This window comes from Rhamphochromis longiceps, linkage group LG18 (genome assembly GCF_057381845.1).
Source record: "Rhamphochromis longiceps isolate RC_006_pf linkage group LG18, R_longiceps_female_GT1.1, whole genome shotgun sequence".
NCBI lineage: Eukaryota > Metazoa > Chordata > Actinopteri > Cichliformes > Cichlidae > Rhamphochromis > Rhamphochromis longiceps.
In genome coordinates, this window is record NC_140574.1 from 32,713,435 (window position 1) to 32,726,570 (window position 13,136).

General features: G+C 44.5%; 1 protein-coding gene across 2 annotated transcripts in view; it reads right to left on the minus strand.

Annotated features, from left to right (window-relative positions):
- chd7 (chromodomain helicase DNA binding protein 7) overlaps positions 1 to 13,136 on the minus strand; it is a 72,227-nt gene that overhangs the window by 12,405 nt on the left and 46,686 nt on the right. For both annotated transcript variants that reach the window (XM_085389080.1, XM_085389079.1), the window contains exons 13-27: positions 12,280 to 12,523; positions 11,158 to 11,334; positions 10,868 to 11,011; positions 10,687 to 10,785; positions 10,356 to 10,530; positions 10,059 to 10,275; positions 9,382 to 9,577; positions 9,077 to 9,244; positions 8,746 to 8,925; positions 8,542 to 8,652; positions 7,186 to 7,397; positions 5,094 to 5,293; positions 4,641 to 4,800; positions 2,136 to 2,225; positions 356 to 459 (exon numbers count right to left, since the gene is read on the minus strand). In XM_085389080.1, the coding sequence (XP_085245206.1) occupies positions 356 to 459; positions 2,136 to 2,225; positions 4,641 to 4,800; positions 5,094 to 5,293; positions 7,186 to 7,397; positions 8,542 to 8,652; positions 8,746 to 8,925; positions 9,077 to 9,244; positions 9,382 to 9,577; positions 10,059 to 10,275; positions 10,356 to 10,530; positions 10,687 to 10,785; positions 10,868 to 11,011; positions 11,158 to 11,334; positions 12,280 to 12,523 (2,477 nt within the window). The remainder of the gene's footprint in view (positions 1 to 355; positions 460 to 2,135; positions 2,226 to 4,640; positions 4,801 to 5,093; positions 5,294 to 7,185; positions 7,398 to 8,541; positions 8,653 to 8,745; positions 8,926 to 9,076; positions 9,245 to 9,381; positions 9,578 to 10,058; positions 10,276 to 10,355; positions 10,531 to 10,686; positions 10,786 to 10,867; positions 11,012 to 11,157; positions 11,335 to 12,279; positions 12,524 to 13,136) is intronic.

Genomic DNA, 13,136 nt, shown 5'->3' on the forward strand with positions numbered 1-13,136 from the left:
GACTAAGACAGAGCATGCAGACGCGCGCGCGCACACACACACACACACACACACAGTCAGTAGCGAAAGTAGCCATCAATCACACTCCCAACAGCACACCAAGCCGGCCAGCTGCGTACAGCTATCACTATAGCAACACCAGTCAACTGGTGGCAGCAGAAGTGGGAGGGACGAATACTTTCGACAGTAGTGTTTGTTTGTGTGCGTGCACGCGCGTGTGTGCTTCTGTGATGCTCACTGTGCCTGGATGCAGCAGGAGTTTGTCTGTAGGTGCTGACATGTTATCTGAGAGTCTCATGGCTGCCATGTTGGAGGGTGTGGATCTGTGTGTATAGGCAACGTGAAAAAAAGCTACCGTGTTTGAAGACGCCGATGAGCAGGGATTTGTCAGCTTCACTGTCCCACCAGTCAGCCGGCACCTCAGCATGAAACGGCTGGGGGATCCAGATGTCCAAAACACTGTGGCAGGGATAAACAATGTCAACTAAATAAACTCTGCAGGCTTAGTTTGATCTGGTACTGAATCAATCTTTATTTCAATTTTAAACAGAGCATGAGAAAAAGGCTGAGGTTGAGACGATAGACCATTGAAGCTCGATCAGCTGTAAGCAGGCATTAAAACACAGTAAAGCTGTATGTAGGTTCATTTTACTCAACTAAGATACCCTGATACAACTGAACAACAACATACTGATGCTACTATCACGGTGCCTAAACTCAGCCTTAGACCATGCGAGGGGGGCGGGGTGGGTTAAATCCATTTCCCCCCCAACCAGACTGAGACATCTGGTTTGTCCATGCCTGTAAATAAGCTGAATACTTTCAATTACTCTTAGCTCTTCTATGTTGTAGCGCCAAAACAAAAAATAAATAAATAAAATGCATCCATTATGGAAAGAAAATGGCGTTTCCAGCTAGTTACAGAGAGAAAAGGGTACAATACACAATGGAGCAGAAAGACAGAGCATGACAGGAGGATATAAAAAAACAAACAAAAAAAACCTGGGGAAATGGTCCCTTATCTCTGCAAACAGCAGCATTCCCAGCCTTGGCAACACACACACACACACACACACACACACACACACACACACACACACACACACACACCAAGACTGGCATGCTAAATCCCCCTGGCATATGTTGGCACGATGGCACCCCGTATGCTCACGTCTGGCACGCGCTGATACACACAAACACACACACACGGTAGTCACAGTAGCCACTGAAGGGGGAGGGACAGAGAAGAGGGGGTGAGAGAGATCAACATGGAGTGCATGTGTTCCACATTATAAATGCATTCACATCTGGGTGGCAGCGTGATGGAAGGGGGATGGGAGCTGATGAGAGACTAAAGTCCACTTCAGAAAAAGGCAGGGATGGACAGATGGCAAGGAAAGGGTAGTATGACAGAAAAGAAAGGAGGAAGCCATGAAGGAGCTGTCAGAGTAAGATGAAGCTGACTGCTGAGGTGAGCAGCATATCTAACCTTCACATCCACACCTCTGCACCATGAGGCCTTGTGCCAAATCATAATAGGCAACAGCTTGTCAAAAAACTTCTAAATGGGTCAAAGTGTGATAAAAGGACCGGTCCCCTGATAAAGTAACTGAGTGTTGTGTCTGTCAGAATAGAAAGAACCCTGCCAAAGAGGCCACTAGAACAGCCTGAAATATACTTGAGTAATAATTCATCACAAGTTCATATAAATATCCGCCTCTCATCTCACTTTCATAATGCATCCAATACTTGAAGCCTCTCCATTCCTCTCAAAGTTCTTCTAGGAATAATACTCTCATGCACAGGGTATTTATTGTGTTTATTTCCTTTGACTCGCATCCAACATCCTCATGAGAAAATGCAGGAAAACCAAGATTTCACAAAGGCAGAGGGCCTTGGGTGTGTCTTTTATGTCAATTACAGCATTTTAATTAAATTTGATCACGGATCAGGCTCAAGATCCCTGAACTTTTGAGAGACTATTTACAATGCCAAAATAGTTTAGAACGGGCTCGTGAGAGCAACAAAAGACACAAAACAAAGATTTGTGCGTGCAAATCAGTCTTCTGTAGTGTGTAAAGATATTGTCCAATAAAGTGAAGAATTAGAAAATAGCACTGAGAAAGTCTACTGACCTGGAGTCTGCACCTTCCAGGATGCGCTCAGCCTGGTCACCTATGACTTCCTGTCGCAGATAATACAGCATTCTCACTCTCAGCAGGACCCTGAGGACGAGGAGGACAGAGTTAGCAATGAGGCTTTGTGACGTACTGGTGGAGAAAAAAAAAAAAAAAAAAACTCGTAATGAGGCAACATTTTCAAACCCTCTATTAATTGCTTTTTCCATTATTCAAGTGTTTGATGGGATTTCTGGATCCAAATGCTTCTTCAGTTTTAAAGGAAAACAAACAGAGGCACCAGTGACCGTTATAAACAACCAATATTCCTAGTCTCCCAATGCAATGATATGATGTGAATGACACTGTGAACCCAAGCTCTGAAAGCAAACATAGGATCCAGGCATTAATCAGAGGTGGAGAGGCAACAAAAGCTTGTTTATCAAAAGATGAGATGGTAAGTACTTAAAAAACAAAAAACTCTTTAAACAAGTTAAAACGGCAGCAGATTTTTGGATGGTCTGTGAAGTGAAGGATCATTATAGAATGGCACATCTGCCAAATGGTGGCTAGCGAGGTTTCATTAAGCTAATACATACATGGCAGCATTGACAATGTGCCTACAAAGCTTTAAAATGAGGATTTAAATGCACAGACAGCACTGCAGCCAAGACAGCGTGCACCAAAAGTGCATCACCAACCGAGCATGGATGAAGATACATTTTGTTGTGTGCTATTTTCTAGTAAAAAGCCATCACCTCAACACTCAGTTGGCCTGATAGTGATTTATTTTCAAAACTTTAAATAGCCATTAACAACCATATTAAATGTCATCACAATGCCTCAGTTTCCCATGACATTTTCAAATTGCTTGTTTTTCCTGAACATGAGGCTTCAGATACAAAAATAATGTAAACCCTAGAAAAGAAGCAATAAATATGTGACAAACAAGAACAAGACAATGTCATATAAGATCAAGAAATTAAACTGAATCATCTTCTGTAGTTAACTGGTATTAAATAAAGGATCTTTTAAGAGATTTAGTATGGTTCACATTTTGCGTTACAATGTTCTCTCTTTTGAAAATACAATTCAAATGTTTCAATATAAAATATAGTTCCTATGCATTTGCTACCACTAAGGACAAAATAATTATGGTCATCTCTGGAAAAGAATGAAACGTGTTCCGTATGATAATTAGCTTTGAACGCCTTAACATGTAACATGAATCAGTTTAGCCAAACACTGTGAATCAGATTTGATCTCCTGACACTGGAAATGCTGCTATCTGGGAGCTCTGGCTCACTGTAAACATTTGTCACAAGATTTGTCACCAGGATTTAATGCCAGTAAGGATGTTTGGAGCAGGACACAAGGGGAGGACAGCCAGGTTAGGTTGGTTGGTGCAGAGAGGAGATGGATTGAAAGGACTGAGGAATGCTGAAAGGAGAGTTAACGCAAAGTTTGGAGAGGCAGCGAAGAGTGTGTGTGAGTGTGGTGGTGGTGGTGGTGGGGGGGGGGGGGGGGTTGGTGTATGAAGACAGTCATTTGCAACTCATTCTGCAGCATGTCTGTGTGTTTGTGCATCAATGGCATCACAAGTTGCAGAGTGTGTGTGTTTGTTGGCAGGCTGTGTGTGCTCATCCATCAATGTGCCAGGTCTGATTAGCCACACAACGCTGTGCTCCAGCCTAGCAGATGGCACCACATAATCACCCCCAAGTGTGTGTATGTGTGCGTGTCTGTGTTTATGTGTGTCTTTCACCCACTTCCAACAGGTCTGCCTGCCTAGCACCTGGCCTGGCATGCAGCCAGAAAACCACACACATGCACATGCACACACAAACTTCCCCTGTAGACAAAAAAAAAAAAAAAACCCTTGGAATTGAATCGTGAGGCCAAGGAAGCATATCTCCCTGACAACAGGAGAGAGAGCTGACCACACACAAATGACAGTGTGTGTGCGACAGGGGAAGTCATGAGACTGCTACATCCGTTAAAGTTTTGTTTTTCATCTTCATCTTGTTTTTAAAGCCACAGTACCATCCACTAACTTTCCATCTAAATGAACATTACCCACAACAATGCCTTCGTGCTGCTGGCAACATAAGTTGGCCACTAGCTGCCCTGATGTGCCACGTGCCTTTAGATGTCTGGGAAGTGCCAATACACCCTCCGCAGGGGTCGCTTCATTATCGCATAGATGCAGCCATTTATAGCCTCTGCACTATTCTCCTAAACAATAGGTGCTGCTGCTCTGACCATTTTGCGTCATACGCACTGATCAGGAGCAGCAGTGTTTTTTCCCCCCCCCCAAAGTTCTTTCCACAAACTCTAGTTTTCAAACATTTGCCACATCGTACACTTGTGTCTTCAACCCAGCAGCGACGGCCGTGCCATCAACTTACAAAAATCAAGAGGTGCATGACTAGCCGACACGCCACAAAGATTGTGTCTGTCAACATCATAACACAGGATATGATGTGGAAAGTTGTCATGTGACAAGCATAAAAACGGACTAACTTGTTACAATGATGTTTCAGGTGTCTCTTGTAGCTATCCTCTTGCAGTAAGTGGTCAGGATTACAGCTAGCCAGCCAATCAGCACGCGGAGTCTGTGGAGGTGGGGCCTGGGGCTTCCCCTTTTTGCCCTTCCTGCCCCTGGGCACAGGGGTTGAGAGACCTAAAGGGAAAGACAGAAGATGGTGAGGCAATAGTCAGGGGCGTCTACAAATAACGACCTCTCAACTTTTATGATACATTGTTAACAAGTCAGCACAGTTTCATACAGAAAACATGACAGCATTTTGCAACTGCAGTCTGTTTGTTTCCACTTGTTGTTCTTGGCCTCTCTTTTTCCTTCTCCTTCCCCAGGCCCTGAATTCTCAGGGCGCTCGAGTAACCACCGAGCAGGCCCTAAAACTGCCTACAGTGTATATTTAGTGCAATCAGGGCTGAGAGTAAGGCGTGTGTTACCAGAGTGGTTGGTAAGCGTCCTTGTGGTCCCATCTTCGCTCGGAGTGATCAGGTCCCAGATGAAACTTTTGATGTTTTCATCTCCACGGTAATGTAACAGACAGTAGGCCAGGAGGGCTCTGCAGATTGTTTCCACATCGCTCTCCTTCAGCGGGCGCTTGAAGCGGCCGTGAGCCAGAATGTCGCTCCATCTACCCCAACTGGAGACATTGAAGGGAAATATGAATGCCACCACTCTGTCAGTATCTATGCCAGTCTTTCATATGCAATATTTAATGGCCAACATTAGTTTAAATGCAGACATCACTATTGCTCTGTGAAAATGAACTTGACTTCTTGGATGTGGGAGCAGGTATTCTGGGGGAGACCAACCCCTCCCACCAACAATGGGATGAAAAAATACTGATTGAAACTTGAGCGTTTTTAAAATGGTACTTTTATTTGGTCAGAAATTTAAGTGCAAATAAATACGTTCATTTGTTGAATTTTAATTTTATTTCATTTGTTTTTTACTAAAACTCAAACCGTTCATAATTAAGTGCTACACTATTCTGTGGCTCCCACGATCCATCATGAATTCAACGTACAGACAAGTCCTCAACACGCTTCTGTCAGTCACACAGCCACTATCCCTGCGGAGGCACTCGTTGACATATTTTCACTAGCCCCTTACCCTAACCATCCCAAATGTGTTACACTAACCTCATTCAAACACTACGGTTTAACCCTCAAAAAGCAGCCTGTAGCCATTGAGACCTCAATTTTGCCCCCCCAGGGCTTAGTGCAGTAATTATAAGGTTCCCATTTGAGCATAACACACACAAATGACTGCTGGGTTCCCGTTATGCTGTACCTCCTACCATTCTGCTTACTTAACCATTACTGGCATCCAACTAGTGTAACGCAGACATCACAGTGTTTTCATGGACCACAGTGTATCTCCCCCCACTTCCACAGTGGAACCAACCTAATGGCTGATGTGGTGGCCGGGAATGCTCAGACTCTTATTCTCAACTGAAAATTTTTTTTCCACTGCTGCTGCTTCCCAATATTCAATGAACCATGTGCACCAGCCTACATCTGAAGCCTTTTAAAAAAAGAGGGAAAATGGTGGGTGACAACGAGCGAGAGAGACGGATGATGGGAAAAGACAACAGAGCGGCGAGCAGAGACGACTGGCCCAGTCAGACAGTGTGTTTGTGTGTCCTACAGCCTCAGGCCACGAGACTAGACTGTAACAATAACAACGCTGACATCTCACTAGCACCACTGTTCATTGCATGCACGCACACACACACACACACACACACTGACTATTCAAGTCAGGCATGAAAATGGAAGGGCTTGCCAGATAATCAGTCTCCATGGTAAGTATGTCAGTCTCACTGTGTAGTATTCTGCTCTCATATATGTGACTTTACAGACCGTTGTTGAATACAGTCGAGGTTAAAGTTGAGTGAACACAGGACACAGGACACAGGACACTGTGCGCAGCAGAATAAGAATGTTTGGTATGTGCATGGTTGTTTGTGGCACTGATTAGCAGATCCAATGGCCTTGACTTCACTGATTTCTGTCTTCTCCACTCCATGTGCATTACCAGACAACCTGCTCTGCCTCATGAACCACAGCTACCATCATCAAATCATATTTAAAATGTTGCTGACATGTGTGGTACTTTATGCCTTGTTTAATACCGCACACGTAAGATAAGGTTAGTTTGCACAGCAGTGTATACTCAAGCAGCCCTTATTCCCTTCCCTATGCAAGATGTGGTTATGCCTCAGTTTATGCTGACACAGCCTACATCCAGCCATTTATTTTCAGCAATACTCCACAATAACCTGGTTATTGTTCTTTTTTTTTTTTTTTTTTTTTTACAATTTCCTGTCACAGAGAGAGGGATATGCAATCTACTAGTTGCTGCTAAAAACTTGGACCCAAAAGCTAAAGCTGTTTGCTTTAGATCAAGGGGAGTGCCAAGGTCCACTACATATTTATGTGAAAGCAGTGTAGCAGGGAGCACTAACAGAACGCTAAAGAGCAGCTACCATTGAACTTAGTCAACAAGAAACATGAAGATGTGACAGACCCATAGACCAGCAGGTTCTTCTCCACTCTGAAGCACTCTGATCGAGGGTAGCCCTGCGTTTTGTCTTGGGGCCGCCGTGGTTTGGATGAGGGTTTGCTGGGCTCATCTTCATCGCTCTCCAACTCTGAGAACTCCAGCATCTCTTCCTCTTTGACGCTGCTGAAGTGCCGTGTCTGCTTCCTCACTCTGGGTGTGTCGATAACCAGCGTGTTCTGGAGACAAAAGAGTTTTGTTTGAATAATTTTTGTCACTTTATTAAAAACCTATGTTCAGTTACAGCTGGCCTGAAATATGAAGAGCACTGTCTGCTTTATTCCCATGAAAATGGCCCCATTTGTACATTTCGTGTATATTCCGACTTCTCCAATTCCTGAATACATGGCATCCCCCTGAACCAAATCTGAATAATTGGATATTTGGCCCCACGTTTCATACATGATACTGAGAAATTTGCTGCCTAGCTCAAACATAAACTGGCATTAATTATGTTGTCTAATGAATTACATTTTTGTTCAATTAATTTGAACCACCCCCACCCACTTGCAATCCCATTAATATGCACAAACAGGGCAGTAGTTAGTTCCACAATTATCACAGAGCTGCAGTCATTTCCATTTTAACACGGTACAATAAGAAATCCCAGGGGAGAGGCCTGTATTCATGCTCGTAGAGCTGGATTAAGTGTTCCAGTGGAGGGTCCTCCACAAGAGAGGCAGTAAGGGAGCACGGAGAAGAAGTCGTCAGGAGGGAGAAACGCACACGAGGGGGAAGGGGGTGTAATAAAAAAAAAAAAAGGCCAATGATATAGAGAGCGAAGGAACGCAGGAATATAAAGCTGCCAGTTAGCAGAGCGCTCAGTGTGTGTGTGTGTGTGTGTGTGTGTGTGTGTGTGTGCAAGAATGTGACGGAGGTTGTGTCTCTGTGCGTGTATGTGTGAGCACGAGCCTAAGTGATATCTCTGTACCCTCCAGGCATCTGTGCTCTGTTAAGTGGAGCTAAGCAGCTTACTCTCTCTCGCTCAAACACACACACACACACACACACGAGCAGGGAAACATGGGTAATTAAGGAAGAGAGGAGATTCCCAACTGTCAATATTAATCTCTCTCCCCCCTCTCTGTACCTCCCTTCTGTCCCGACTGTCTCACTCTCCAGCCGTCTCACATTATTTAACTACCAATAACTATTGTAACCCCCTTTAAATAACAGAACTCAGCCCAGAGCTTTGTGTCCTCAACTTTGTGAAGTATTTAGATACATGGTGTGACGGTTCTCTGTGGATTTATGGCTACACTGCATGTTCCTGTGTGGTGTGTTAGACGCCAGGTACTTGTGTTTGCCACATGTGTGTAGTACCCGTCCATTGATGGCATCCAAGTCTAGCTCAGCCTTCTTTGCCCATTTCTGCCAGAAGTCTGGATCCTCCAGGGAAATGTCTGTTCGGTTGCCTGTCGCAACAAAACTAGCCTGCAGACAGAGGAACACTTGTTAGCGATTTATTTTTCATATACAGATTCTCTCTCTTCCCCCCCCCGCCCTCACTGTAATTTTTTTTGTCACCTTAGCAAAAGTGGAGCCCTTGCCCTCGGACTCAATGGTGATGGTGTGCGTTCGTCTCTGGAGGATCTGGTCAATGTCTTCCTCGCAGAATTTTGAGCCTTCGTCTTCCTCGTCCATAAGAGCTCCGTACGCTCCCTTTCTCAGCAGGTCCTCGATTTCTTTCTTTGACAACTGCTGGACCTGGACAATGACGGAAAATATTTATTTCCTCTCTCTTTCTAAAGGGTCAGGTGCTTAACCCAAAGAAGAAGGATATGATAATCTGAAGGATGAACTTTAAAGTGGACTGATGCTGTTATGTGTGGATATATCCGCTGGTGTGAGGTCTCACCCCGCTGTTGGCATTCTCTCGTCCACTCATGCTCTGGAGAACGGCCTTGTCAAGTCCCAGCTTCAGGCTGGCCTTGTCAAACATCTCCCTCTCATAGCTGTTCCTGGTGATTAGGCGGTAGATCTTGACAGACTTGGACTGGCCAATACGATGACACCTTGCCTGGGCCTGGAAGAAGACGCATTTAGAGTTGTAAACACATTTCTGCTTTTTTCTGTTGATTCTCAAGGACACTATTCATTTGGAGATGATTGAAGATGCAGCGCAGATTTATTTCAGAGCACACATCGGGGGTGGGGGTGTACCTGGAGGTCATTCTGGGGATTCCAGTCAGAGTCAAAGATAATGCAGGTATCTGCTGCAGTCAAGTTGATGCCGAGTCCTCCAGCTCTCGTGCACAGCAGGAAGACAAAACGATCCGAGTCTGGTCTAGAGAAGCGGTCGATGGCTGCCTGCCGCAGGTTACCACGAACTCTACCATCTATACGTTCATATGGATATCTGGACACGGAGCAAGACAACCGGTCACAATTACAGTTAAAGTGGAATTGCACACAGCAGTACAAGTTTTGTAGCAGAAGCAGAAGTTGTCTCAAGCGGCCTGCAATGCCAGTCTGACCATATTTTAATGGCTCATCGCAGCTAAAATAAACCTGATGGAATGCAGATCCTCTCTTTGTTCTGCTCTGCCGAAAGCTGATGTTGAAAAGTGACGCTCCATTTTGTTTCTCGGTCTGCATTTCACTGCACATGTGAGCATTCCAGTACGAGTCAAAGCGAGATGTCTGTACTCGAGTTCATTAAGTTAGAGATATCTGCATGACACGAGTGCTTAGAGCAGTCGAACCTTATCATCTGACACTTTAGTCATGTTTAACACGAGCATCCGCAATTAGTTCAGTGAGTTACTTTTGGGTAAATCGAGTATTGGATACAACCATGCTGACAAAAACTTGATATTTAACTTCCGCAAACTTCTCACCGTTTCTGGATGAGGTAGTCCTCCAGGATGTCCAGACAGCGGACCATCTGACTGAACACCAGGACTCTGTGACCGCCAGCTTTGAGTTTGGGAAGCAGCTTGTCAATGAGCACCAGCTTTCCGGCAGCCTGAATCATGGCTTGGAGGGCCATGTCTGGCATATCTGCCCCACAACTATGGGAGTCCCTGAACTCCTCAATGATTTTTTCTTCCGCTCCTGTGCAACAAAAAAGTTTACAGTTACAAACATTGAGAATTACAAAGTCATTCTTTCATTTTGGGGAGCTGAGTATGTACCATTAATGAGGTAAGGGTGGTTGCAGCATTTCCTCAATTCCATCATGGTGTTGAGGAGGTTGGGGACACTGGCTCCTCCGCCTCCAGCCCCTCCAGCCCCTCCTTTGGACAGGAAAGAGAAGTTCTTCTCCAGAATGGCCCGATAGTATTTCTTCTGGATGTTGGTAAGCTCCACCTAACAAAACAAAAAGTCATTTATTCAAATCATTTTAATTCCAAACTCCAGTGTTGCCAGGACTGAAGTGGGCTTAATGTCCCCCCCCCCCCTTTTATTATATTTGCTTTGTTTAGCAACTGCAGAATCACTGCTGTTCTGGTAAAAGGGTTCTACCTCAATTATGGTCTCCTCCTTCGGGGCCAGGTTCTTTTCCACATCCTCCTTCAGTCTTCTGAGCATCATGGGCTTCAGAATGCCCTGCAGTTTTTGAACCTGATATACACAAAGGACATGTCACTGCAGTGAGAATTCAGCAAACATGAAAAGTCGTCCTACAGCAGAGTATCCCCGTTACCTGTTCTTCAGTCTTAAGGTCTCCAAATTCAGTCATGAATGTTTGTTCAGATGGGAATCTCTCCGGCTCCAGAAAGTTCAGTAAGCTGAAGAGCTCCTCCACAGTATTCTGGAGAGGAGTTCCTGTCAACAGAACTTTGTGCTCCTAGAGAGACGGTGAAGAAAGATTTAGAGTTTCTAAAAATGCAAGCAGGAAATGTTGACAGAGCTTTAACCCACTGAAGAAAATCACATTTGTCCTTTGGTCCTGTGAATCAAAGAAAATTACAACCACACACATCTGCCACTCACCATGTCCATCATTTTGAGTCCCTCCAGTAGTTTGCAGTTTCGGTTTTTGAGACGGTGGGCTTCATCTATCACCACACAGCGCCACGGGATGCTGCGCAGCTCTGGACAGTCAGCCAGAATCATCTCGAAAGTTGTTATCACCGCATGGAACCGATACACTCCCTTTATTATTTTACCCTGGAGAAGTGATTAAAAAAAGAGAGGAAAAGCATGAAGGTCAACAAAACAGTCACCATTTGTTGCAAACGCGAGTCAAAGACAGACTTTGAAACAGAAAAAGTCTGGACATTAACGCTCTGATGTCTTCACCTGAGCATCTGGTTTCGGTGTTGTTTCTTGAGTATTTCTAGTTGTTATGCAGCTTTTAATTCAAACCAGGTCAAATGCCCCAAAACCTCCTCTTGCTATCATAATCTGTAAAGATCTACCTGGAAAAGTCCCAAGCATTTGGTGCGTGTGAGAAAGCAGATAGGCTCCGCACGACCTTGAGGATTACCCCAGTCTGGATTATGAACAAGAAGCTAGGCAAGCACACTAAAATGCTGCTTCGCAGGCTTGCTGTGACACAGGTTACACTAAAAGCTGTTAGCAGCATTGCACAAAAAGAGCTTACAGTTTCCGGCTTAAAGCTAGAGGACTAAAAGAGCTTATGCAGCAGAGGAGCGCTGTCCATCCCCAGCTAGCTGAGGTGGTGTTCAGACCTAGAGACCTTCTCACACAGCAGCATCCTGTTTCTGCCTCCCTAATCTACACCTCTATGATCCTTCTCATTTTTCCTCATACAAGCTGTCACAAATATGTTAGCTGCGTAATGAAATATTTGACTTTAAAGCCTATACTATGAAGCAGGATTTAAAGATTTAAAGGTAAACATAAGCAACTCTATTACTAGTACACGTCTCCATAATTGTTACTGGTATGATGCTGTTAATTGCACCCCTAATGTCAAACCCAGAGGAAACCCGGGGATAACTTATTGAATAGATAACTAGCTGTGTGTGAACATTTATCCAGCTCAGGAGGATACCCCGAATATGTTTGAATAGGTTTGCTTTATAGTACAAGCCAAATGTATTAAAGGGGAAAAGGTATTTGATATTTAAATGTTTAATTCCCTCTCACCTGTGCATCTCTGTAGTACATCTCATAGGCCTGGATGGTCTTCCGGCTGGCCTGACTGCCATGGTAGACCACCACGTTGAGCTCAGTCCAGGTTCTGAACTCTCTCTCCCAGTTGGGAATGGTGGAGAGCGGTGCAATGACCAGAAACGGCCCTTCAATGCCCTTCATGTAAATCTCATAGAGGAATGTAATCGACTGGATGGTCTTCCCCAGACCCATCTCATCAGCCAAGATACAGTTACGTCTGTGGGGGGACAAAGGCAGACAGACGCCTTTTATATCACCTGTATTTGCGCACACTGACCACAAATTTCTTAAACAGTCTTCCATAAGCTCTTTGCTTATTACATTGCTTCATCCCTTTGGAAAATCTGTTTTCCAAATCAGTGTTCTAATGACAAAAAAAGCTGGAAAATATTTGGGTGTTAGCTCTCCTGTTGGATTTGACTGATTTGACTGAAATGACAATTATTCACATTGGTGCACATAAAAGCACAACAGAGGTCTAAAGGAGATCTGCTTATTTCTAGCTCAAAGTATTTATTCTTGTGCTCTACAGCTCACAATAATCAACTTTTATGCTATACTGGTCTTTGATCCAGCCCCTCAGTTTTTCCCCTTCTTGATGTGCCTGTGACCTCCATATTAGAGATAACTACTCTTTCCGAGTGCAGGGCCTAGAGTAGGAAAAACTGTGTCGAACAGAACTTCCTGACCAGTTTGGAGGCTAAGCTTTCACCTGACAGGGATTATGTGTGCATACACTGATGTGATCATCTGTCTCCCTATGCTCTCTCTCTTCTTCTCTTTGACCTAACCAACTGCTCATTGCTGCCTCTCCCTGAGCCTGGTTCTGC